Source organism: Gouania willdenowi, chromosome 18, assembly GCF_900634775.1.
Source record: "Gouania willdenowi chromosome 18, fGouWil2.1, whole genome shotgun sequence".
NCBI classification, from domain to species: domain Eukaryota; kingdom Metazoa; phylum Chordata; class Actinopteri; order Blenniiformes; family Gobiesocidae; genus Gouania; species Gouania willdenowi.
In genome coordinates, this window is record NC_041061.1 from 9,883,810 (window position 1) to 9,908,990 (window position 25,181).

Below are 25,181 nucleotides of genomic sequence, written 5' to 3' on the forward strand. Positions count from 1 at the left end.
TGTAATATAGGCCCTTTATTTTAACTGTGTATTCGTTGGGTTGTATTTGTTTTTTTTGGTTTTAAAATAATATAATATAGAAAACTAAAGAAATTGTAATATCTCAAACTTAGAAAACTAAATGAATGAAATTAAATAAATTATACAAACCGAATAAAGCTATGCACAAAATAGCTGTATATAATTTTTAAATAAAGAAAAATTAAACTTAGACCTCTAGTGTTTTTTGAAGGAGCATTTTCAACAATATTCTGCCCTATAAATATATGTATATAGTTTGTGACCAATTTTGTACTCAATTTGGGAAAAATGTGTGGAATATTTTTGGTAAAATTGCAGGATTTTGGAGAAGAATTTATGATTCATCATGTGATAAGAACGTTGGAAAATCTTGAGCTCAGGCAAATATTGTGGATATTCATTGTATTTATGTATTTGGAATTGCTGAGATCTACAACTGAATTACTTGTTATTTTTACACAGTGATTCATGTTTTCTGTCATTTGGATTAATCCTGTGGGCCGAATTTGATGCTCTGAAGGGCCTGATTTTGCCCCCGGGCCTTGAGTTTGACACGTGTTCTACTCCCTCCCACAGTGAGTATAACATCGAATCTTACACAGTTGATTCTTCTCAGTATGATATCTGATTGTGTCTTCTGTATCTCTTATTGTAGAGTTGAGATTTCAACAAGAACTGGAAATACAGCCTGAACAAACCATTGGACAACAGGTAAATAGTCATTTTATTTACTTCATGTTTGGTAAAGAAATCTTATCTTATAGTTAAATAATTCACAATAATTATGGATGGTGTGATGGATTATACAGTCTCACAGGCGATTGAATAACTCTGGCGCCCTCTACTGGCTACACTTTTTAATTTAAAAAATGTAAATAAATAAATAAATAAAGCTACATTTCTCTCTTCATTTCATTTTGCAGATGCTCTTTAAGCATCAACCTTGTGACGCATTCACGGGTCATTTTTTCCACTGAGAAAAAGCTGGGAATTTTCATGCATTTCTTAGCCCTGACTTAAAAACAAGACACGGTTGAAAATCATTACAATATAAACCAAAGTTCAGTTCCTCTAAATAATAGGTGTCAAACTCATTTCCACTCACGAGCCAAATACGGAACAGTTTCAATCTCTAGTGGGCCGCAGATTTTAGGCGGGAAAAACAGCTAATTTGATATAGATCAATCACGTTTTTTCCCACTGTGATAAAAGTTGACAATTCCTTCTCTGAATTTAAAAAAAAATTCCTAAAACAATCAATTCAAAATTCAATCTTAAGTTGTTTTGACTATTTTCCCTCTGACGTGTCATCATATCAGTTCTTACATCAAATGGACGCAGTGGGGGATGCAGTGAGACGCGCATGCGCACTGAGAGCGCAGAGCCTTGGCTCGCAGCCCGGCTCTGACGGTGCGGGGACACAAACCTAACGTACACCGCACCGAGTCAAACTTGGCCGCTCGACAGGTTCTTGTTTGTCTTTGACAGGAGATCCCCTACGCATCCCATCCAAGCATCAAACACACACGAATTATAGTCGGTCATATCCTGTAGGCGTTTCAAAATAAAGGTCTGACTTGCACAACTTGCAGGTGGTAAAACAATATATTGTTGACGAAACCCTAAAATAGATAGTAATAATTTCTTTATTACAGTGTAATAAAAGGAAAAATCTGTAAAATTATTCCAATTTAGTTTCTTCAATAACCCAGATTGAATCTGATTAAGCATTTCATTGCAATTTTTCATTTATTTATTTGTTTTAATAGGGGTTCCCATACATTTGGACCTACTGTATGGTTATTAATGAGGATAGACATTTCTTCCAAGCATTTAAAGTGTTAATGATAATGGTACCATGATCACAATCATTGATCCAGATAACTATCAATATCTGACAAAGAGGATATTGGTGATGGTTTGTGCTCTCTGAGTGCTCTTGTTACAACGTAAAAGTTCTACATTTATCCAAAAACATGCCTGAATATAAACATTCATCATTCTGGATCAGCAACTTACCATTGCTTCGTGTGCTATCGCACAGGAAGTTGTGCACATAAGATGCACGAGGTGATTGTGTTGTCATGTAACACGTTCAGAAATATTAATGTGATGAGATAAATAGTGAAGACGCTCCCTAAATCAACTCAGCAACCAAATGCACCAGTCTTTTGTCTTTGTATTGATTAGGACAATTTCAGCTGTAGTTAAATTTTAATCGACGAAATGACAAAAAAAAAAAAAATGCGTTACAGGTACAACCTGCAGCGTTAATTATGTTGACTAAAAACTTTCATCATAGTTTTCATTGACTAGGTTGATAAATGGTAAATTAATCTTATCCTGAATATATTAATCAACGATATCCGAAACAGCTTTTGTTGACTAAAATCCTAATGTCATTTAGACGACTAAAACTAAACTATAAATGAAATAGCCCTGACGAAAAATAAATAAATAAATAAATAAAATCCACCTTGTCACTTCGTGCACTAATCCCGGCTACTCTGTATTTGTCACACAGTATAACAAACAACATGATTAAAAAAAAAAAAAAAAAAAAGTAAATATAGGAGAAAAAAAAATAGTCTTTGGGGTCGTCAGATATTTGTAATAACAAAATGGGGTCACGATCTACAAAAAGGTCTGAAATTTGTATTGATTTTTACATTTTGTCCCGAATATGCAAATAATACAGGGCTTCCTGATCACTATTCAGCAAATTATTTGCACAACATAATAAAAAAAATTAAGATTTTGAGGATGCAGAATAATAGTGAAGCACAGAAAAACAAATAAATAAATGTCGTATTTAAAAAAAAAGGAGTGAGAAGAAGCATAGCTTAGCTTTCACCCCGTGTCTAATTACAATTTTTATATATATGCACACATACATATATATATATATACATATACACATACATACATGCATATACACATAATCATTGTATTATGCCAACAGCAAGGAAAAAATAGGTTCACTGCCGATCTTCTTTATTCTGTCCTCCCTAACTTCTTTACCCTTGTATCCCCCCCCCCCCCCCACACACACACACACACACTCAGGTGTAACACTGCCCTCTACTTTTACAACTTTCCACTAATAAAGTCTAATTTAACCTTCCTTAGGGAGTGCTAGTAATTGTCACATTTGTGCAATATTTTGACAAGTGTGTTATTATATTATTTGCACAATTATTGCGAAAATCCTGCACACGTGTTTCTGTGCTCAGCGATTCTAACTCGACGCTCCTTTTTCTGTCAAGCGCTGGTTTGGGCTGGAGCCGCATGAACGCGCCTGGGATTACCACTGCTGTGAAGTCCTCATCGTAGAATAATCCGATCCAGGAGGAGGGGCTGAGGACTTTCTCTGTCCCCGGTCAGAGGCTCCGGTCCGGGCCCCGGAGGAGGAGGAGGAGGAGAGAGCGGGGCAACGATGTCGAACCGAAAGCACCGGGACAACCAGGAGATCTGCGCCCGTAAGGTCCGAGAGCTGGCCCAGTCCGGAGTAAACAAACACTGCTTCGAGTGCAGCCAGCCCGGGGTGACGTACACCGACATCACGGTGGGAAGCTTCGTGTGCACGTCGTGCTCCGGAATGCTGTGAGTCCACTGCACTGTGCACACTCAGCAGAATCTGTGACACACAGGAGGAGGAGAAGCAAAGGGCCGGAGACCACCACGGGGAACGTGCAGGGGATTTATTTATTTATTCATCCATTTATTTATGAATTCATGCATCTATTGATCGAGCTCTGCGCCTTATGGAGGCTGCAGATGTAGATGTTGCAGATGTAGATGTTGCAGATGTAGATGTTGCAGATGTAGATGTTGCAGACGCGCACACGAATTTACGCAGTGTGTGTCGATCTGTTCCCAGTCTGAGTTACGGTACATTTCATCATTTCGTCATTCTGCAGGTTTGATATACCACACCTCTCTCTCTCTCTCTCTCTCTCTCTCTGAGATAGTAAGTCATAATTATGAGATGTGACGACATGCACCAATTCAAGTTGGTTGCAAACATGTCACTAACCAATAGCATAGTTATGATATAGAAAGCCATAATTATGAGATGGAAAGTCATAATAATGAGATTAAAGTCAAATTTAATTAGTTATGAGAAAGGACAAAAAAAGTCATCATTTTGAGTTTGAAAGTCATAATAATGATATATATAAAGCCATAATTAGGAGATAGAAGGTCATAACTATGAAATCGAAAGTCATAATTTTGGGATTGAACGTCATTTTTAATTATTAATGAGAAAGGAGAAATAAAGTCATAATTATGAGATAGAAAGTCATAATTATGAGATTGAAAGTTGTAATTATGAGATGTAAAGACGTAATTGTGAGAAAGAAAGTCATAATTTTGAGATAGAAAGACATTTATGAGAAAGAATGTCATAATTATGAGATACAACCTGAGCATTTGCAGCAGTCTACCGACACTGACTGTTACAATTGTTAATTACACTTTGAATATGAATTCATTCAAAACACATATTTATTCAGCTCTTAGAATTCCACACATGATGCATACATAGTGTAGAAAATAGAAGTACATAAATAAGTATTTATTGCTAATTTACATTAGAAATAATTTTCTCATAATTATGACTTTCTACCTCATATTTTTGACTTGCCATGACAATTTTCTGTATTTATTTAGTGGCAGAAACAGAATTCCATAGGAATCAATAAATACATATTTCAGATGTAACAGTTAAATACTGTAAATGTAGGGGGTCAATATTTTTTTTTAAATTCCAGATTTGAGGTTTAATTAAGGCCAAATTGATTCTTGTGTATTGTTGTAACTCTAATAGAAATAGTTGAAATGCAGTTTTTTTTTTTAAAGTAAATTTACATTTATGAATATGGGATTTTGCTATGATGATCAACAACAGAGTAATTATGGATTTTTTTTTTCTTTTTGTAATTGCAAACATTGTAGAATCCTAATAATAATAATAATAATACACAAGAGAGAAGCTGCGATTGTACAAAATGACTAATATGTTTTCCAAAAAGTCACTGTGTGGTCCCAACAGTCTCCTCCTCAGTGAAGCCACGACACTTATTGCACAATCTTGCACATGTTCAGCTGTGTCCCACTTTGTGTGCGTCCCCCGGGACGCCTCTGATTATTGGACACATGCTGCTCGGCCACACACTGGGGGTGTTTGTGAGCTGCACCTTTGGACACAAAATCTCACAGTCACACCACACGTCGTCTCCTTTCTCCGTCACTAATTATCACCGCCGATCGATAATGATCGATGATAATCTGTCCGACTCCTACAGGTCATCCCTGTGTCGCACGTCCTCACATTCTGCCTTCCCCCGTGTCTCTCCCATGTCTCCCCAGGAGAGGACTGAACCCTCCACACAGAGTCAAATCCATCTCCATGACAACTTTCTCCCAACAGGAAGTAGAATTCCTCCAAAACCATGGCAACGAGGTGAGTAATACTTCAGTGCGGGCTTCAGGGCACCCTGTGTATTTACACATCACTGGCATTACTTTGACACTTTCAGGAGAGAACCTGTAAACTCTGCACAGACAGAATGTAGGTTCTCAAAATAACGAGTCCCAAGTAGGTACACAGGTACCCATTGTTACAAATCCCCCCAAATCCAATCCTAATGGTCCTCCTCTTCAACAGTTGGGTGAATCACAAGTATTTTAAACCCAAAAAAACAAGGAACTTCACCCTTAATCAAATGAAAGAAGTTTATTTTTATGATTTAACGAATGAATGAATGAATGAATCCAATCTTTTCCTTAAATTTGCTGGAGAACTATTTCTTTTCAATCCGATATGCTACGGAGTGGCGCCCTGTCCAGGGTGTACCCCCATCTAATGCCCAATGAGAGCTGTAGAAAGGCACCAGCATACCCCCGCAACCCCTGGAAAAAAGGAGCAAGCGGGTCTGAAAATGAAAAGATAGATGGATAAAGACATGGGCCGTATTCAAAATGGCGTACGTACAAAGTTTGATGTCAAAATGAGTATGTAGTGCGTTAGATAGTATGGAAAGATTGAGTACTATACGCGAGAAATACCCGGATGTCTACTATACTGTATCGGGACATTATTGAAGTGTGTACAGTGGGTACACTAGTCATACTCAACCGCCCCATGATGCATTGCGAGTGGAGCCTAAAATCGTCCTGGGACCGGCTTCAAGCTAAAAGTCAAACATCCCCTTTTCAAAACAAAAGCATCTCTTCTTGTCTTCCACTAGTGTTTAACACTTTTGTAAAGAGGGCTCTTGTTTTGAAGTTAACCAGAAGTTTTTGTCAGTAGCACAATGGCGCATCTCCGAAAATCTCAGAAATGTCGTAATTAAATGTGTTTACGTGAGTTTTATGAATCAAATGACTACATATTGATATTCTACTTGGTCATTTTCTCACTTAAAAGCAAAAGTTTGAAATTGCTGCGCCAAAGTTTGTTATTTATCTCCACTGTAAATATTGACACTTGTTGACATTGTTGGAATAGTTTTGCACATTGCATTGTGGGACGTGGAGTCCCGTAGACAGATGCAAAGAAACGTGTTTTTCTCAATCTTGCCGTGATTTGCCTCCAAAAACTTTGCCAAAGTGACTTTTTGACACATTTCTGATGTTTTCAAATTGCAACCACTCAATGGCGGATGTTTATTTCGGGGTTTACACGGAAAAATCCCAAACCGTCCGGGAACAAACTCGAAGTATTCATAGTTGCCTTTGTATAATTAGACACATTTACATCCCAAACTGTGGATGTGTTGGTTTGTACTGTATATTTCTCATGTGTGCTCAGGTGGGAAGGAGAACCTGGTTAAGTGTGTTTGACCCAAAGGCAGACGGCTGTGCGGACATGAAGGACTCTCAGAAGTTTAAAGAGTTCCTTCAGGATAAATACGAAAAGAAGAAATGGTGAGATTTGAACCTCGTCTCCTCATAATTATAATCGACAATCACCTGAAACTTAAACCAAGTTAGCCAATCAAACGATAGAGCACATGGCAAGCCCGTCATGCTCCTTTGTAGCACCTGTTAGCGATTAGCAAGCATACTTTAAAATTGGCTAATTTGTGATGTTGCTACAGCTTTGTTTTTGTTATTTTTGTAGTAATTATATAAAGCCTGTATGTGTTGAGTCTTTATATTTGTTTTATTTACCCATTTTAGGACTTTTTTTTGTTAGCTAAACCTACAGTTGAAATCATGCTAACGTTAGCATGTCAGTTTTAGCTTTCACCTACATCCCTGCAAGTTATGTGGGAATTAAATTGCATTTTAACAATTTCACTTAGAAAAATACAAACTGATGATAATACTTTATTAACCATTAACTGACTTATGGCTAATTTTCTTCATGTACACAGACTAAACCCAAGTAACTATTTTAGTGCATGAAATATATGAGCGTTTTAGAGCTGGGCAAAAAAATGAATTTTAATCAATTTGTCAAATTTGTAGATAAAAAAAAAATTATTTGGCAAATTCAAGTTAAAAAAAAAATTACTAATACATTTTTAAAATTAAAAAAAAAAATTCGGACGTTTTCGTGTTCCGTCCTTGTGGGATACCGTAGCGCGATGTGTTTATTTATTTTTGAATTGTAATGTTATATGTTGTAAAATATGTAGTTATCTGATTTCTTAATCAGAAAATTTAAGCTACTGTGAAGGCGCTGTTGCACTTTTGCTTAAACCTGGGTTAAAGCTTGAAATTGTTGACTGACAGAGCCTCATTTACTTTTTATTTTGGGATTGTTTTATGCATTTTAACTCTGGAGGACAATCACAGCAATAAAGTTGCAATTTTGATAATATATCTGATGTCTGTAGTCATTTTTAAGTGCATTGAAAAAAAAAAAAAAATCAAATCGAAACTCAAATTTTTTTTAAAAAATCTGAGATTTTTTTTTTTAGGCAAAATCACCCAGCCTTTGTGCGTTCTCACCTGAAACCCAATGATTACAGCTTTGTTTTATCCAAATTAAACCAGAATCATTGCCTTTAATTTGGTACCAATAATGTTTCTTTGAAGGAAGGGTCGGTCACTACATTTTGTACTGTAGTTTCTACCTTTAACTGATGCAACTGAAATTCATTTGCAGGCATTTTTCCAAATGTAAGAACAGGAGGGATGTGGAGGGTCCTTGGAGCCCAGGGGTCCAGACTGTGCCCCCCAACCATGGTCCAGTAGTGAACCAGGGCCCAGTACACAATTTACCCCCAAATGCCAGATCCACAAGGCCAATGGTGAGAGAGAACCCAGACACTGTGACAGTCTTTTATCCTCCTATGCATCCCATTTTCATCCTTCGTCTTCTAGTCTCAGTGCCAGATGCCATCCTGGGATCGAGCTCCTGTCATCTCACCTGCAGACATGCGCGCGGACGTGTTCACCGCGAGGCCCTCGCGCTCCCAAAGCTTCAGAGATCCACCGCTGAAAGGTCTGGAAATTTCAAATCTGGTATAAAATCAGTGTTATTTGCGTGTTTGTGATGATTTCCTGTCTTCTGACGTGGTTTTAGATCCCACACTGTGCGGCATAGAAAGACAGAGACCAGGTTCACTGTCATCAGCAGGCGGAGGTCACAGCCACGGACCCTCATTTCCTGCTCTCCCCCGACCCTCAGGTATTTCTCTACTGAACTACAGTTCTTAAGCTTTGAGAGATGCCGTTTACACAGAGCGGACTGTGAAAAAACTTTTGATTGATGGGATTTGAGATCATTTTGTGAATTACTTTTGCCAAATGTTTAAAAAATAAGAAATCAACCTATGTACATAAATCTGTCATTCACCATCTGACATTGCAACACAATCACATGGGGAAAAGTGACATGGGCTGTGTTCAAAATGTCCTACTAGCGTACTACTCATATGAAGTCTGACATCAGAATGAGTACGTATCACATAAGAGTGAGTATGCTAGAAATTCCTGGATGTGTACTATATCGGGACATGATGCATTGCGAGTGGAACGTAAAATCGTCCTTGTCTTCCGTTATTTTTTTTACCGGTTTCATAAATAAGGCTCTTGTTTTGAAGTTAACCGTAAGTTTTGTCAGTAGCACAATGGCGGATCTCTGAAAATCTCCGAAATGTCGGCATGAAAAATGATTCCGCAAGTTTTATGGATGAAACGATCACATGTTAATATTCTACTTGGTCACTTTATCGGAAACTTGAATACTTCAGTGGGAATAAGTAATCATCCTAACCATACTAGGGATGTAACGATTAATCGTGAGGCAGTTAAAAATCGATTCGTAGGTATCACGATTCACATCGATACTGTGAAAATTGAATCGCAGGACTTTTTTAACCAGCAGAGGGCGCTATCCAGAAGTGTTGGTGGCGGGCGGAATCTGCTACTACTTTCTTTCTGGCCGCCTTCTACTCTTAAACATGTTCATAAATGATTCCTTACCCCTTTAGCACCGAAAGAATATCTGTAATATTACGTGAATATCTGTAAAAGTCACATTTTTCCATTAGCTCTGTCTGCTAGCATAGCATCTCTTCTTCACTGCAAGATATCTGCATGCCAACCAACCACTGGGTTACCAGTGCCCTCTGCTGGTCTAAATAAATATCTGCCCTAAATACAGTCCATTTCGTGTCATTGTCACAAACTTCATGAGACTCGTTGGAAAAATGCCTGTAGCATTCCTGGGCTGACTTAACAATATGTGTTATTATTAATACATTAATATTTTATAGCAGCGGTCTGTGGACCATCTGCTGCAGGGTCGTAAAAAAGAATAACGTTTTTAAAAAAGAAATTGACTTTTACATTTGTTTTCTGTTAATTTTATTTTGAAAAGTTGCCACTTCCCCCCTTGCGTTCACATCTCCATTTTAAAGAATTTAACCCTCGAAGCATCTTTCAATCAATCAATCAACCAATCAATCTTTTATTTGTATAGCGCCAAATCATAACCAATGGTATCTCAAGACACTTTACAGTAGAGCAGTCTTAAGGACGGACTCTTCATTTTATGGATACACACATATGCATATATACGTATATACACATACATATGTATCCCACACCCAACATGAATTCATCATGGCGGCAAGGAAAACCTTCTGTTAAGCAGCAGGAACCTTGTGTGGATCCCATTCCTATGATGAACAGCCATCCACGTTATGCTGTGTTGGGTGTGTGCAGAGGAAAGGGTGGAGACAGAGTTGTTGAGACTCTGTAACTCCACACTGAGGATCCCACGGACCTGCGAGACAAAAGCCAGAAGGAGTACAGGAGCAAACACACAAGGGAAGAAGCAGACATAGAGGGAGTGTTTGAGAGAGGAATGGGACCCTCTCCGGTCCCTCTCTAATCTAAATGACCTCTCTCTTAACGCCCTCTCCAACCTCTCTCCAACCGAGCATGCCAGACCCCCCCACCGGCAGTCTATGCCTATTGCATCTTAACTATGAGCTATGAGCTGGTTCCTAACTAAAAGCTTTACCAAAGAGGAATGTTTTGAGCCTAACCTTAAAGGTAGAGAGGGTGTCTGCCCCCCGAACCGTGGTTGGTAGATGGTTCCAGAGAAGTGGGGCCTGATAACTGAAAGCTCTTCCTCCTATACTACTTTTAGAGACAATGGGAACAACGAGTAGTCCAGCATTTTGAGAGCGTAGTGTTCTGGGGGGATTGTATGGCACTACAAGCTCCTTGAGATAGACTGGTGCCTGTCCATTTAGGGCTTTATAAGTGAGAAGAAGAATCTTGAATTCTATTCTATATTTTATGGGAAGCCAATGCAGAGAGGCTAATACAGGAGTAATGTGATCTCTTCTCCTAGTTTTAGTCAGTACACGTGCTGCAGCATTTTGAACCAGCTGAAGTGTCTTAAGCGACTTGCTCGGGCAGCCTGCTAAAATAGAATTACAATAATCCAGTCGAGACGTAACAAAAGCATGGACTAGCTTTTCGGCGTCGCCCTGAGACAGGATAGATCTGATTTTAGCAATGTTACGGAGATGAAAGAAGGCAGTTCTTGAAGTTTGTTTTATATGAGAGTTGAAGGATAAATCCTGATCAAATAGAACCCCAAGGTTTCTAACAGTTGTGCTTCATGCCAGAGTAATGCCATCTAGGGCAGTTAGGCTAGCATAGGTTTCTCTAAGGTGTCGTGGGCCCAGTACAATGACCTCAGTCTTGTCTGAGTTAAGAAGAAGAAAATTTTGGTCCATCCAGGCCCTAATGTCCTTTAGACAGGCCTCGAGTTTAGATAGCTGATTTGTCTCACCTGGCTTCATTGATACATACAGTTGGGTATCATCAGCATAGCAGTGAAAGTTAACAGAGTATTTTCTCATAACATTACCAAGGGGGATCATATAGATACAGAAGAGGATTGGACCTAGCACAGAGCCCTGAGGAACCCCGTAGCTTACTTTAGTGTACACAGAAGACTTATTATTCACGTGTACAAACTGGTACCTATCAGATAGGTAGGACTTAAACCAGTTTAGGGCAGTCCCCGTGATTCCAAGTAATTCCTCTAATCAGCGGTAGAGCGTAAACAGGAAATGATCGATACGTCAGCACGTCACCCTCTTTGTGACCAAAAGTGACATTTTGGGTGTTTTTATTTGTTTGGCTCTCAATATTCTGGTCATTTTTAAGGCTAGCTGTATGTCACTATAGTTTATTTTTTATTTTTATTTGCTTAATTCTAAAGTCTTGTGTATTGGAAGTGTATAGAAAAGGAGATATGCATCATACTGACACTTAGTAATGGGGTGTTGAAAAAAATCGATTCGGCGATATATCGCGATATCACGTTGCACGATTCTTGGATCGATTCAAAATGCATCCATATTGATTTTTTTTAATTGATTTTTTTACCTTTATTTAACCAGGGAAGTCTTTTCCACTGCAGGAGACATTGTAACTGGACAAAGAAGTGCTTTGAAACCTGGGCATGTTGACTAGCGTTCTGCATTTATTTCTTGTTCTAGGCGTTGTCCCTTTGAATAAAATAAATAAATAAATAAATAAATACCTCAGTTAAGTTGCACTAAAGTCAAAGTTGGTTTAAAAGCCACACACAGATTGTATGTTATTTTTTTATTTTAAGTTGTTGGCACATGGCATGTTAAAGCCAATGTTATGAGTGTAAAATATGCCAATAAAATATATTTCTTACACAATGTTCTCATGAAGGTGTACACATTTACAGATTAGTTGTGTTTTAAGTCATAAATAAATTAAAAAAATTGCAGTAATCGCCTTATATTTTAATATTGGGACATATCGTATCGGATCGTATCATATCGTATCGTATCGTGACATATGTATCGGGATACAAATTGTATCGCCAGATGCCAGGCTATACACACCCCTACTTAGTAACCTCGTGACCAAGTTTGCCCCATTAACTCCCATTGTCATGATATATTATAATGATTTTTCAATTAATACCTAATAGATCAAAGCCACTTTCTTCAAAATAAAGGGAAAAATGCTTTAGGTGTAATGACCTACTACCAACCAGAGACCATCGCATTAACTTTAAGGGAAATTTCAATTGAAGGCCTGGATTTCTTTTCTTGAAAATGCATAGCAATAACAAAGCAGAACATAAATATTGGCTCAAACATAACAAACGAAGGTTTACATTAGGCTAATGTTATTGATATTCAGTAACGCAGTGGTTTGCATCTACTTCCTTGTATTGCCAGTATGGTTTCAGTGGGTGTGGGTCCCTAAAGTGAGTATGATTTATTTATTTATATTTTTTAATCATCTTCCAGTGAGATTAAACCCAAGTTTGCCCCAGTGAAGGACTCACTTCTCACGTAGCAGCTCAGTTTTCATTGCTTCCAGTGTGAAGCTCTTTAGAACCACAGCACTGATAAAAAAAGAATAAAAAAAAATACCAATATACTGGAAGTCCATTTATTTACAGGCCACACCCCTTTTCCTTTAACCGGAACGTTCTAAATAAAATAGAGGATAGAAAAGCTCAACTCTTTTGCAAATTCAAGAAACAAGAGGACATTGGTAACGGGTGTTGGAACACACACACAGGAATGTAGTAAGTGTTGAGCCACATTGCACAACAAGCTTTTCAACACACTGCCAGTCTTTGTTTATGAGCGAAAAGTGTTTAGAGCAAAGGAACCAAAGTCTGGTCCTGGAGAAACCCTGTCCTGCACGTTTCAGACGCTCTGCTGGTGATTGTACAGGTTAGCTTGTTATCAGACTATATTATATAGAATAAAGGAAATCATTCTGCTTCACTGATGGGGTATTCTACATTAAAAAATAAATGTTTTATGTTGTTTATTCACATTTTATTATTAAGCTAATGCTAAATAGCATCAGGCTAGCAATGCTTATGGCCTGAAGGCCAAAAATACACGTTTTTTTCTACTATATCTGCCGTGTTGTGGGGAATTGTCTCTAGCCAGCTTCCGTAGATTTGACTTCAATAGAAAACCTTGGACTTTTATCACAATATTGTATTTTTAGTTTATTTTCAAAATTTCAACTTTAGTCTCAAAATTTCTACTTTATTTTTGATTTGCCCAAAATAATTTTCTCCATAAAATTGGCCTTAATCCACTTCTGTAACAAAGTGACAAGTGCACCACCTCAGATATGTTTATACTGCATTTCCTTTCAACCAGATTTATACTTGGAAAAGTTTAAGTATATTTTACAGTTATTTGAGATTTATTGTGTGTGATGTGTATTTGAAAAATAATAATGTTTAAATTTAAAAGCAGAATGAAGTTTTTTTTCATTCTTTTATTATTTTTTATCAAATACTGCACATTTAAGGCGACCCCGTTTCAATTCCAGGCGACCCCCACATGGGGTCCCGACCCCAAGGTTGAGAAACACTGAATTATAGTGACGTGAGTGTAAAGTTAACACAAAACTAAAAAATAAAAACAAAACGCCTTCCAGCATGTCATCACTGTTGATTTCATGCTAAACTGGACCAGAGAAAGGACAACAGGCCTTTATGACATCACTGATGCTGTCTGATGTCTTTTCTCCACCCCTCCCTGTGCTCCCCCCCCCCCCCCCCCACTCCCTCTGTCTGCCTCTAACTCATCTGACTGACCCACCCACCTCATAGCCAGTAGCTCTTTCAAAAACCACTTCACTTTAGGTAAGATCCGCCACTGACCCACGCTTGTGTGTGTGCTGATCGATAAGTGCTTCCACGCTGCATCGTTTATAATGAATATCAAAGCTTTGCACAGTCGGGGATTTCACTTTCATCACAGAGCAGCTTTGAATATTGTGTCACGTACTGCAGATCAGGTCAACGTCAGGTCTGTCCTGCTGCAAAGCTCTGATCAAAAGGGTGAGGGGGTTTAAATATGGACTATTTTTAGGTCCAGAGCTGCCAGTCCACCACAGGCACTGCTGATATTTCGCACCACGCCACCGTTGGAGCACCTCAAACTATGTGGGACGCAGCTGTAACTCTAATCCCATCACAGTCACATTCCGCAGGAATTCCTCTTGGAAGTGTTTGCAGCTCTGCTTCATTTTCATTATAATAATAATAATAATAATCATAATCCACGTCCTGCAACATGCATTGTGACTCCCGCACGAGGAAAACAATCCTTCTTAGCGCTAATAGCTTTGCTGCTGGAACCAGCATGCTTTGCTGTCCCTGTTTGCTTGTTGTGCTTTTTTTACTGAATGTGTCGTAAAACTACGGAAGTGTTTTGCATTCACTTGGAAAAAAAAAACACAAAATAATTCAATTTTTTCTGAAGAATTATAATTTTTTGTTTGTTTTTTAAGCTATTTTTGTTTTGTCTTTCAGAATAATCTTTTTACGTTTTTCAGAATAATTTTTCATGTATTTCAGGGTATTTTATTTTCAAACTTGTCTATGTTCTTGCGAATCCCGTGAGAACATTTAAATGCCCTCTAAGCTCGGAAAAAAAAATAGTCCAAAAAAACGGGGGAAAAAATAGAGCACGGAAAAAAAGAAACAAAATTTGTCCGAAAAACAAAACAAAAAATTAGTCTGAAAAACCAAAAAAAAAAAAACAAATTAGAATGAAAAACAGAAGAAATGACTCTTTAAAGCAGAAGAAAAAAAATGTGTCAAAAAAATAGTCAGAAAAACAAAAAAAGAAATTAGTACGAAAAACAGAAAAAATTTTTTTAATGAAAAACGGGAAAAAATACTGCATAAAGCAGAAGAAAAAAAATGTGTCCAAAACTCATGAAAAAAAATAATGAAAAACAAACCAAAAAAACAATTATTCAGAAAAAAAAGATTTCTTTTTTTTCTCCAAGTGAATGCAATACGCTTCTGAATCAAACCTTTGCGGCTGCTCCTTAATTTGTTTGTTTGTTTTGCTGCTCCCATTTGTAGCACAAATGCTGAGTCAGGCTTTAATTGTCCTTTGTCGCACTGACATTCAGTCGTTTATATGTTGATGCACATAAATGATGATGAGTGGTTGATTATATCCGTGCCTCAGGAACAAAGGCTTCATGTCATCCATCCAATGCAGCATTTATTAACCAGTCTGGCTTCAGGGGCTGAAACACTCACATTAATTTAATGTGTGATGACATTTAATATTTTGTTTTTCTCTCCAACAACAGAAATAAAGCAAGTCAGTTAAACAATCTGAACGCTAGGTTTTGAAGAATAATTTACTTCCACTTAGGAAAAGATGGAAAATGACAAAATTGCATTATTTCTCTTTGAAAAAAGCTTTGTAAAACATATTTAAACTAATTCTTATAAATTCCAGCAAGTTTATTTATTTTTTATTTTTTTAAACGAATACGTTAAGGTTTCATTTATTCGGACAACATTTTTTTTTTAGGAAATTAACTTTAATCTCTTGACATGTTTCAAGTGCCAACTGTCAGTCTTCCTCAGATGCATCTACTGGTTGCTTTGATGTATCCTTATCAAAGGTAGATCCTTTGATGTCCTTATCCTTTAAGTAAACACATTCTAAATAAGAGTTTCTCGTTCTAATTGAGTGCGGCCCCCAAAACAAAATTGTAATTCATAACACACAAAACTCCAGAAACACAGGAAACGATGGAATTGATGCACAAAATGTCAACAAAGGTACACAAATGATATACACACTAAACAACCACTTAAACATAAAATGACTACAAATACAACAACATATACAAAAGGACTTCAAAATGCCAACGAAATTGCACAAAATGACAGACAACAGACAAAATTAATAAATAAAAAACAATGAGACAATAAATACAATAAAAACACACACAATGACTTGATAAACACACAAAAAGGCACCAAAAATTTGCCGTATTGACAAGAAAGTAGATAAAATTAATTCAAAAACACACAGAAGGTCTAAAAACTTAAAAAACACCAAGAAAACCCACACAAAATGACTTTAGAGATACACAAAATGACAGAAAAATCCACAAAAGGACAGAAAAATCCACAAAATAACAGAAATATGCAGAAAATGACAGCATTAACACAAAAAATACAACAAAAAAACACACAATGACTTAAAAAACACACAAAATGGCAACAAAAATTTGCCAGACAAAATGAATTCAAAACCACACGAAATGTCTAAAACTCCAAAAAGAAAACCCACACAAAAGGACTACAAAGACACACCCCTTTTGTTATTTCCTGTATTAATGCTCAGAATGGTTATTATTCTAAATGCTATGAATGTTGATAATGTGGCCCTCAGAGCAGACAATCACATTTTTGTGGCCCCGCTCTAATAGAAGTTGCCCATCCCTGCCTTAACATATTGATAATAAATATTGTTAATATTTCCATTAGGTAATAATCATCTCATAGTTCCACTTTTATCTTATTAGTTAAACTCAGTCCTCTTCTTTGTGTGTTTTTTTTCAGGTCGATCAGTGTCAGCCTCAGGAGTCACGGGGCCCTTCAGGGCCTTCCCCAAGTCTTTCAGTGTGGACTTTGGGGGTGTGAACCACCTCCCTCCCCTGCCTCAGTCTCTGTCCCAGCCTCAGTCTGCCAACCTGGGCCACGGCGGCAACGTAAACTCCCAGGACAAGTACGCTGCCGTGTCCCACCTGGACGGGGTCTTCTCTGACTCCACGCCTAACGCAGGTGGGACGTTTGTGAAAAGTTTAGTCCCAAGGAATGTTTGAGGAAATAATTAAATCTGCTCCATGAGGAAAATGCACATTATGTGGATTTGCATGTTCTCCTTGTGTGTTTGGAATCTAGCGTCAGCCCTGTGAGGGACTGGAGACCTGTAGAGGTGTATCCTGTGTGCTTAAGCTGGGAAATCCTCTAAGGCAGGGGTTCTCAACCTTGGGTTCGTGAGACACTGGGAAGGGGTCGCCAGATTTTTACAATTTGAGCCCATTTTTGCTTATTTTTACCCATTTTTCTGCAACTACACCAAACTTGCCATATTTTAACCTATTTTCACCACCTATTTTTTGCTCCTATTAATGCATTTTTTGCTACTTTACTCCCATTTCTGCCACTTCTCCATCCAATTTCAATGCTTTTTCTGCCCATTTTTTCCACTTTCAAGACATTATCGGCACTTATAAACCCTTTCCACCACCTTTCCCACCTAATGTCAAATATGTTGACCCATTATTGTCACTTTACCTCTTTCACCATGCCCATTATTTACCAGTAACTGTTCCCACTTTTTAAATTACATTATCCCATCTCCCCCTCTCCCATTTCTGCCACTTTTAAACCAATATTGACACTTTGAACCCTTTTTACCACTTTTTCTGTCCGTTTTGAACAATTTGAGTCCATTTTTGCTTATTTTTACCCTTTTTCTGCAACTACACCAAACGTGCCAAATTTTAACCTATTTTCGTCACTTTTTTTTGCCATAATTTTGCTCATTTTAATGTATATTTGCTACATTACTCCCATTTCTGCCACTTTTCTCTTAAATTTCAATGCCTTATAAACCCCATAAATCCCATTTCACCATCTTTTCCACCAGTTTTTGGTCACTTTTAACCCATTTTATTTCTGATTAAAACAAGGACTTAAATCTTTAAGATGACTATATATTATGGTGCAAATAATACTAAACTTCCTGGATAACAGTGGATATTATTCAGATAAATAAATAAATGTATGTGGTTATCACAGATTCATAGAACAATGGACCATTATTTTGCTGACTTTATGGATGGACCCCAAAAATCTCTCCCCTTTATTCCCCCTTATAGATGACCCTGTCTCCCGTTGTTCTTCAATGTTCATGTCTGTGTTCAACCACCTTCCGGTACAGTGGGGGTCCCCGGTCTCTGAAACCTTTACTTTGGGGGTCACAGGCTGAAAAGGTTGAGAACCACTGCTCTGAGGAACCGTAGATTCAGATGAAACCAAGATCTCGAATCCTTAAAATTCTGCCGGTGCATTAAACTAAATAAATCAAATGTGGGAGTGCTTTTCCGTCGTCGACCAATGACCGATGTGTCATAAATTATCTGCCGAGGGTTCGTGAGGTTCATGAGCGTGTGTGAGGGGGATTGTGGCTCCCTTTGCCTGACGTCCTTTACTCCAAATGTCAGCTCTTTTCAGAAGCTGAATTCTGCTCATGGGGTTCAAGCTTGTAGCTGTTGTAAAATCATCTGTAGAAAAAAGGCCAGGCTGGGTTTAGAGCACAGGACTCATGTGAGGAACCCGGGGGGGTTTTCTACAAGGTCTGATTCATAAAACATTTTTTCTAACTTCTATGATGTCTGTTGCCTTCTGTGGTGACGATGAACTGTTTGTAGCCTTTCTAACATCTCAATTTTATGTAATAATATAATTTAGGACATTATTTATTGATAGAAATGAGGATGATGTGTATGATATTCTGTGTACAGCTCCCCCTGGTGGCCCTCCGCAGTACAGCACCCTCTTTGGTAACCGGCTCTCCTCCAGCTCTACTCCTGCCAGGTAGGAAATCATGGACTTTCAAATCAAACTTATTAAGCTAAGACACTCAATCCACACAAGTTTAATAAATAAAAAAAACTAAAATACAAGGAAAACAACAATTCTGTGTGTGTGTCAATAAGCAAAACAGATATTCAGTGTTTATTTACACTTATTCTTTAAAAAGAACTTGCTGGAGTTATTACGCGGAAGTGATGGAAACATTAAAGCAATCAGCAGATGGCTCTGAAGAAGACTGGCAGTTGCCTGAATGAATCTAACCTAAACATATTATTTAAAAAGGAGATAAAAAATTGTGATTTTTTTTCTCCTGTATTCTGCAGTTATTTAAAGCCTATTAGGAATAAAGACATCGTTCATTTAATTCTCTTACTGTAAATCTAATCAGGCTTTGTTTTGCTGTTTCACTCAGTTCCCCTGGTGTAGACGCCGTCTCCGGCTCCCAAACGTTTGCGAGTAAGTCCCAAACACAAAGTGCATCCACAGCTTCTCCAGATTAAAAGCGTGACACTTGGAGCAGCCTTGGTCTGAATGGACTGGAATGCAGCCTGCTCACCCCTCACTACTGTGAATTATCTCCCCCCTCCTCCCCTCCAAACCCTTGTGTGTCTCAGATTTCCCCAACCCATTCAGCTCCAGCTCAGCTTCCCAGCAGCCTGTTGCCCTCTCCCCCAGTAACCCCTTCAGCAACGCCTCAGGAGGTGAGTCTCTTCTCTTGTTCAGGGATTGTTTAAATACTTAAAGGGGGTGTACTACGAGGAGAGATTACCTCCTATCGTGCTAACTTTCGGGATTTAATCAGTATGTGCTGTCTTACGAAGCTCGCTAACATCTCACGGAGGTAAATCATAATGGTAGCTTAGGCTGAACGACTAGCCTGGTCGGGAGCAGGTTTTGTTCTGGCTAGGATCTGAGGGAGTGCTAAAGTTCCACCTCCTGACCAATCAGTTTTCTTAGGAAACGACCTGCCCATTGTTAGAAGATCCTGGTTGGTGCAGATCTGACAGCTGCGTTTAGGAAAGAACGATAATTAATGGATAAATGCAATCCTTTCATTCACCAATGACATCCTTTAGGAAAGATATAGATTTATATCTGATGGACTGATCTACAGTCAGCTGATTAAGCCTGTGTCTACGTATGCGCGGACGAGTGAATTAATTAATTAATTAATTTGTTAATTCATTCATCCATACACTATCGTGAGGCTGACCGCATCAGCAGGAACATACTACAGACAGTGAAACAATGTGCTCTCATCCCAGTGTGTGTGTGATAAATATGTCTACTTGAATAGAAAAACGTGTGTGCTGTAATAAAGTTTAACTGAGCGCTGTTCATTTATCATCTAATGGATTAATATCATAAATAATAAATAATCTCACGCTTTTACGCATTGAAAGCGCGAGATTATTATGGATTTTAATTATTCATCATTTTAAACTTAAGCAACACCTAACCAGGTCTGGACCATGTTATGAAGTGGCGCATATCTGAGCGAGTATAAAAGCTCCGCCTCCTAACCAATCTTTCCTGGTGCGCTGCACTAACAGTGTTGCTCTTCGCTGTCATCATGGTTTTGAATTCATTATATTTTAGGGATCTAACGATTAATCGTAAGGCAGTTAAAAATCGATTCATAGGTATCACGGTTGATATCAATTTTCTGACAATTGAATCGCAGTACTTTTTTTAACCAGCAGAGGACGCTATCCGGAAGTGTTGGCGGCGGGCGGAGTCTGCTAATACTTTCTTTCTGGCTACCTTATACTCTTAAATATGTTAATAAATGATTCATTACCCCTTTAGCACCGAAAGAATATCTGTAATATTACTTGAATATCTGTAAAAGTCACGTTTTTCTATTAGCTCTGTCTGCTAGCATAGCTTATCTTCTTCACTGCAAGATATCTGCATGCCAACCGACCACTGGGTTACCAGCGCCCTCTGCTGGTCCAAACAAATATGACGTAAATCAGTGCAATCACGGTTTTTTTTTTTTTTAAAGTCCAATTGTTAAAGCACAAAATACATTTTCAGTTGCACTTTTAAAAGAAAAAGAACTATTATGCAGTTTTGCATTGTTTATTATAGAACCAGAATTTAAATTAATAGGCTTCATTTGTATTATTCCTTTATTTATTTAATTCAAGATTTATTTTTAGTTAAATTGCATTGTTTTGAATAGTTTATCAAGGAATGCTTTTGACAATGAAAAATATAAGGAAAATAATACAGTATTTGTCTACAGTCCCATTTTGTAAATGAAAAAATCGTGAGAGAATCGTATCGTGAACCCAGTATCGTGAATCGAATCGTATCGGGAGTTGAGTGAATCGCTACATCCCTATTATATTTGTTTAAGATCATAAGCTGTTCCTCCATTGTAAAGACGCTCGCTCTGCCAGGTTTCTCCATTGTAGTGATTGAACGCTGCAATCTCCACCCCTTTTATGTGAACGCGCAAGTTAAATTAGCGTGTTGTTATCGACCTTCGTAGGACAGCTTCTCTCTGACAGGGAATGTATGGTTAGGTTGAGCCCGCTAACAGAGATTAAAAAATACTCTAAATATAAATACTGTAAAAATAATAATGGCATGAAGTTATATAGAGCTTTTTTTGAGGATGTTAAAATTGCGTTACAAAAACCATTATTCATTCACACCAGTCATACCAGTGGTGGTAAGCTACATTGTAGCCACAGTTGCCCTGGGGCATACTGACAGATGCGTGGATGCCTTTTAGCGCCTCCGACCACCACCTACATTCATGCACAATTCAAAAGAGGCAATGTGGGTAAAGTGTCTTGCCCAAGGACACAACGGCAATGACTTGGATAGAGCAGGATTCGAAACCCCCAACCCTTCCGTTATTGGATGACCCACTCTAGCACTGAGCCACAATCTGAATACTATACTGTATATATGTTTTATTTTTAAAAAAATTCAAAAAACAATAACAGAAAACAAAAACATTAATAGAATTATTGGCTGTTGTTTTATAAACACAAAAAGCATATTTTTAACTAATTTATTGACATTAAAGTACAATTATGGTGAAGACGTTAACATTTTTTTTCACAAAAAAGTTTTCTATAACTACCATCACTCAAATAAAGAGCGGTCCAGTAATACAGGAAGTGTATTTCATTTTTAGCAGATGTTTCCTTCCTCTGAAGTGGTGCAGCTCACTTACTTTCTGTGTGATTTCTCTCTTTCCCTCCTCCAGGTGATTCCGGTGCATTCGTCACCTCGCCCACCTCCATTTTCCCTCCGTCTGCCACCTTCCCGGCCCCCACCTCCACCCACAATGCATTTCCTCACGAGTCAGCCACTAATCAGGAAGCCAACGGTGAGAATGAAAGCAAAAATTTCTATCGCTTTGGGAAATCAGATTTACTGTAGACTCTGGGGACACGATCACTGCACATACATGATTATTCATGCATCATTAAATGTTTATTTTTATTACATTATTAGATAGTATCCCTTATTTATTTATTTTATTCATTGTTCTCGTTGGAGTTATTCATATTTTTTTTCCGCTAGTCCTTTGTGGTGGAACTCCTCCTAAGCTATTAATGCAGCACTCATGCCCAGTTCAGGTAACGTTACTTTAAAAAAGTAATTAGTTATAGTTACTCACTACTTGTTCCAAAAAGTAACTGAGTTAATCATTAAATTACTCTATAATAAAAGTAACTCATTACCAAGGAAAGTAACTATTTGCGTTACTGTTAAAAAAAAAAAAAAAAGTTGCTATATGTCAAAGAATTTAGATTTTTTAGATGTTTGTGTCGTTGTGAGGTGTACATGTACATTCTTGCCTTTGACCACAATTAATTTAAAGTGCATCGTCACCTTAAGAATGACAGCTTTTCATCAGATCGCTCCACGCTCACCATCTGTGCTGCTTCATCAAATCTGTAAATGCCAAAATGTCAAGGTCAAGGTCGCGCCAACTGTCTTATACATTTATGAAAAGCTCATCTTATTTCACTGGACCAAAGCTGTACGACCGACCAGTAAAACCATCCATAGGGATCAAAGTTCATGACGTCAAAAAAACAAAACAAAAATACTTTTCCCCTGTAACTTGGCTACAGTGCTCAGACTGGTACCATTGAACAACATTTCCTTTCATTGTGTGACCTTGACATTCACTCAAGGTCATATTTAAGGTCATGGTCAGTCTTCTGTTTTTCCTGTTGTATTAGTTTCCGTTTTATTAGTAAAAAGAATAAACTTGTCAAGAAATCCAGATACAGGTTGTGATTTTTGCCAAATACGTATTCCCCTAGTTATTGTTATTATTATTATTATTGTTATTTTTATTATCCTTCATAATTGTTTAACATTGATTCAAATGATGGCTCATTGTTCTGCTGGTAAATCTAAATATTGCACTTTATGCCAAAGTTTGTATTTATTTTAATATTGAATAAAATATTGAATAAAATTGAAATAAAAAGCATTTTTGAAAAAAGCAAAAAATAAAAATGGGTATGTGTTCGAATAATAACAAACTAGTTTTTTAAAAGACAAATTATGAAAACAATTTTACATTTTAATATCAACTAAATTAAATTAAATTGAAATTGAAATTACAAGCATTTTTGAAAAAAGCAAAAAATAAAAATTGGACCAGACTTTATTAAAAGATAAATTACGATGATAATGTTACATTTTAAAATAAAGTTAAAGTAAATTAAATTAAATAAAAAATTGAAATTAAAAGCATTTTTGAACAAAGAAAAATTGGCCCAGACTTTTGTGTGTGTGTTTGAAGAAAATATAAATAAAATATATATGTTTTGGTATGTTATTAGACTATTAGTCATCACATTCTAGTGATTCCCAGTCAGGAACAGTTGTGCAGACGGTAGCTCTCCAGTCTCTGGTTTCATTCCTTCAACTTTTATTTCTTCTTCTCTGCAGGTTTCGCTTCCTTTCCCGCCTCCGACTCTCAGTCCAAAGTCCCTCGGCCGATGTCGGTGAATCCGTTTACGGTGAGTTCAAAGACAGTTTGTTTTCTGAGCTGTGGAAAGAGCCCTGAGTGCATTTTCTTCTCTGCTTCTCTTTTCTTTCAGGGAAACGTTTACCCCAGTCGTGCAGCTTCGAAAAATCCCTTTATCTGACTTTTCCCCCCGTACGCTGCTTTTCTGGGAGAAAGTTGCTGCCATTTCAAAGCCTCTGGAGTATTTCCACCTCGGAGGGGGTTCGACGCCCCTCCTCTCTTATTCTGTCTGTGTTTACGTATTTGTGAAGGAACAAAATGTGTGAATGTAACAGTGTGTGTGACAGTGTGAGAGTGTTGATTGCCCCGCTGTGTTCGTAATGCAGCTTCAGGGCTCTGTGGACTAAAACCACGCCTCTCTGTTCCTTTTGTGGCAGAATGCACTCTTCACGTCACTGCTGCTATTTTTCGCCGTCAACTCTTACAAAAAAACAACTCATCTAATTAATGCATCGATCAATGTTGTGTTCTGCTTTAACATAAAAGAACAAATGAACCTAAAGTGGTCCTGAGGGGGCGCCAGGTGGAACTCCAAGCTCAGCATTAACAGGTTCCTCTGATAGTTTCAACAGCCTTAACAGCCTCCTGATGTGTGTGAATGTGAATTATTGGATGGAGTGTGTGTGTGTGTGTGTGTGTGTGTGCGCGATGCTGCCGTTCATCATTGTTTATTTACTTTGATGACTTTAAAGAGTAACCCGCATTTTTCCACTCTCAGGCTGCATGCGCTTAGAGGGCTAACAGGAGATGCAACTGAATGTAAAAGCAATTTTAGAAAAAAAATCTCTTGCGTATTTAAACTTAATTGTATTATTATTATGTGCCGGACCAAATTGTTGAGTTTTTTTTGGTTTGACATGGAGGCAAAGTTTATTTCTTTTAATTTGCCAAACAAAAACAAAGGAAAGGAAAGGAAAAGAGATGGAAAACTTAAAAAAGTGTCTTTGTTATGGCAAGAGTTCATAATGTTGATAAAATCACAATTTGTTGCTTCTTAACTCACCATGCCTCGTCTTTCTTTCATTAGTCAAATAAATGAATTTAATCTTTGGTAACCAAAAAAAAAAAAACCAAATTAAATAAATAATACGACTAAACAATCGCAATTTATTTTGATTGAACTTTTTAACTGTTATTTAAGTACAAATATTATTAAGGACCTTTCAGCACTAAATAATTATTATTATTATTTTTTTTGTCCAGCTTAAT

The 25,181-nt window shown here is 37.6% G+C and overlaps 1 protein-coding gene across 2 annotated transcripts; it reads left to right on the forward strand.

Annotated features, from left to right (window-relative positions):
- Positions 1-3,271: 3,271 nt before the first annotated feature.
- Positions 3,272-24,974, forward strand: agfg2 (ArfGAP with FG repeats 2). 2 transcript variants are annotated; one of them, XM_028474229.1, is made up of 14 exons: positions 3,272-3,624; positions 5,395-5,488; positions 6,839-6,954; positions 8,144-8,288; positions 8,362-8,482; positions 8,564-8,668; positions 14,141-14,173; positions 16,913-17,134; positions 18,883-18,955; positions 19,368-19,411; positions 19,570-19,656; positions 22,185-22,307; positions 23,894-23,964; positions 24,046-24,974. In XM_028474229.1, exons 1-14 carry the CDS (start codon positions 3,458-3,460, stop codon positions 24,091-24,093), a joined length of 1,449 nt encoding a protein of 482 aa, XP_028330030.1. In that variant the 5' UTR covers positions 3,272-3,457; the 3' UTR covers positions 24,094-24,974. The 2 variants fall into 2 exon arrangements, with proteins under 2 accessions (XP_028330030.1, XP_028330031.1); XM_028474230.1 differs by lacking the exon at positions 14,141-14,173.
- The last annotated feature ends 207 nt before the right edge of the window (positions 24,975-25,181 follow it).

What these genes read in the sequence shown, in the direction of transcription:
- agfg2 (XM_028474229.1), top strand. Translation starts at nt 3,458, where the DNA reads ATGTCGAACCGAAAGCACCGGGACAACCAGGAGATCTGCGCCCGTAAG. An exon ending in AAATACGAAAAGAAGAAATG is followed by an intron (nt 6,955 to 8,143) that starts GTGAGATTTGAA and finishes ATTCATTTGCAG; the next exon opens with GCATTTTTCCAAATGTAAGA. An exon ending in CAGAGATCCACCGCTGAAAG is followed by an intron (nt 8,483 to 8,563) that starts GTCTGGAAATTT and finishes ACGTGGTTTTAG; the next exon opens with ATCCCACACTGTGCGGCATA.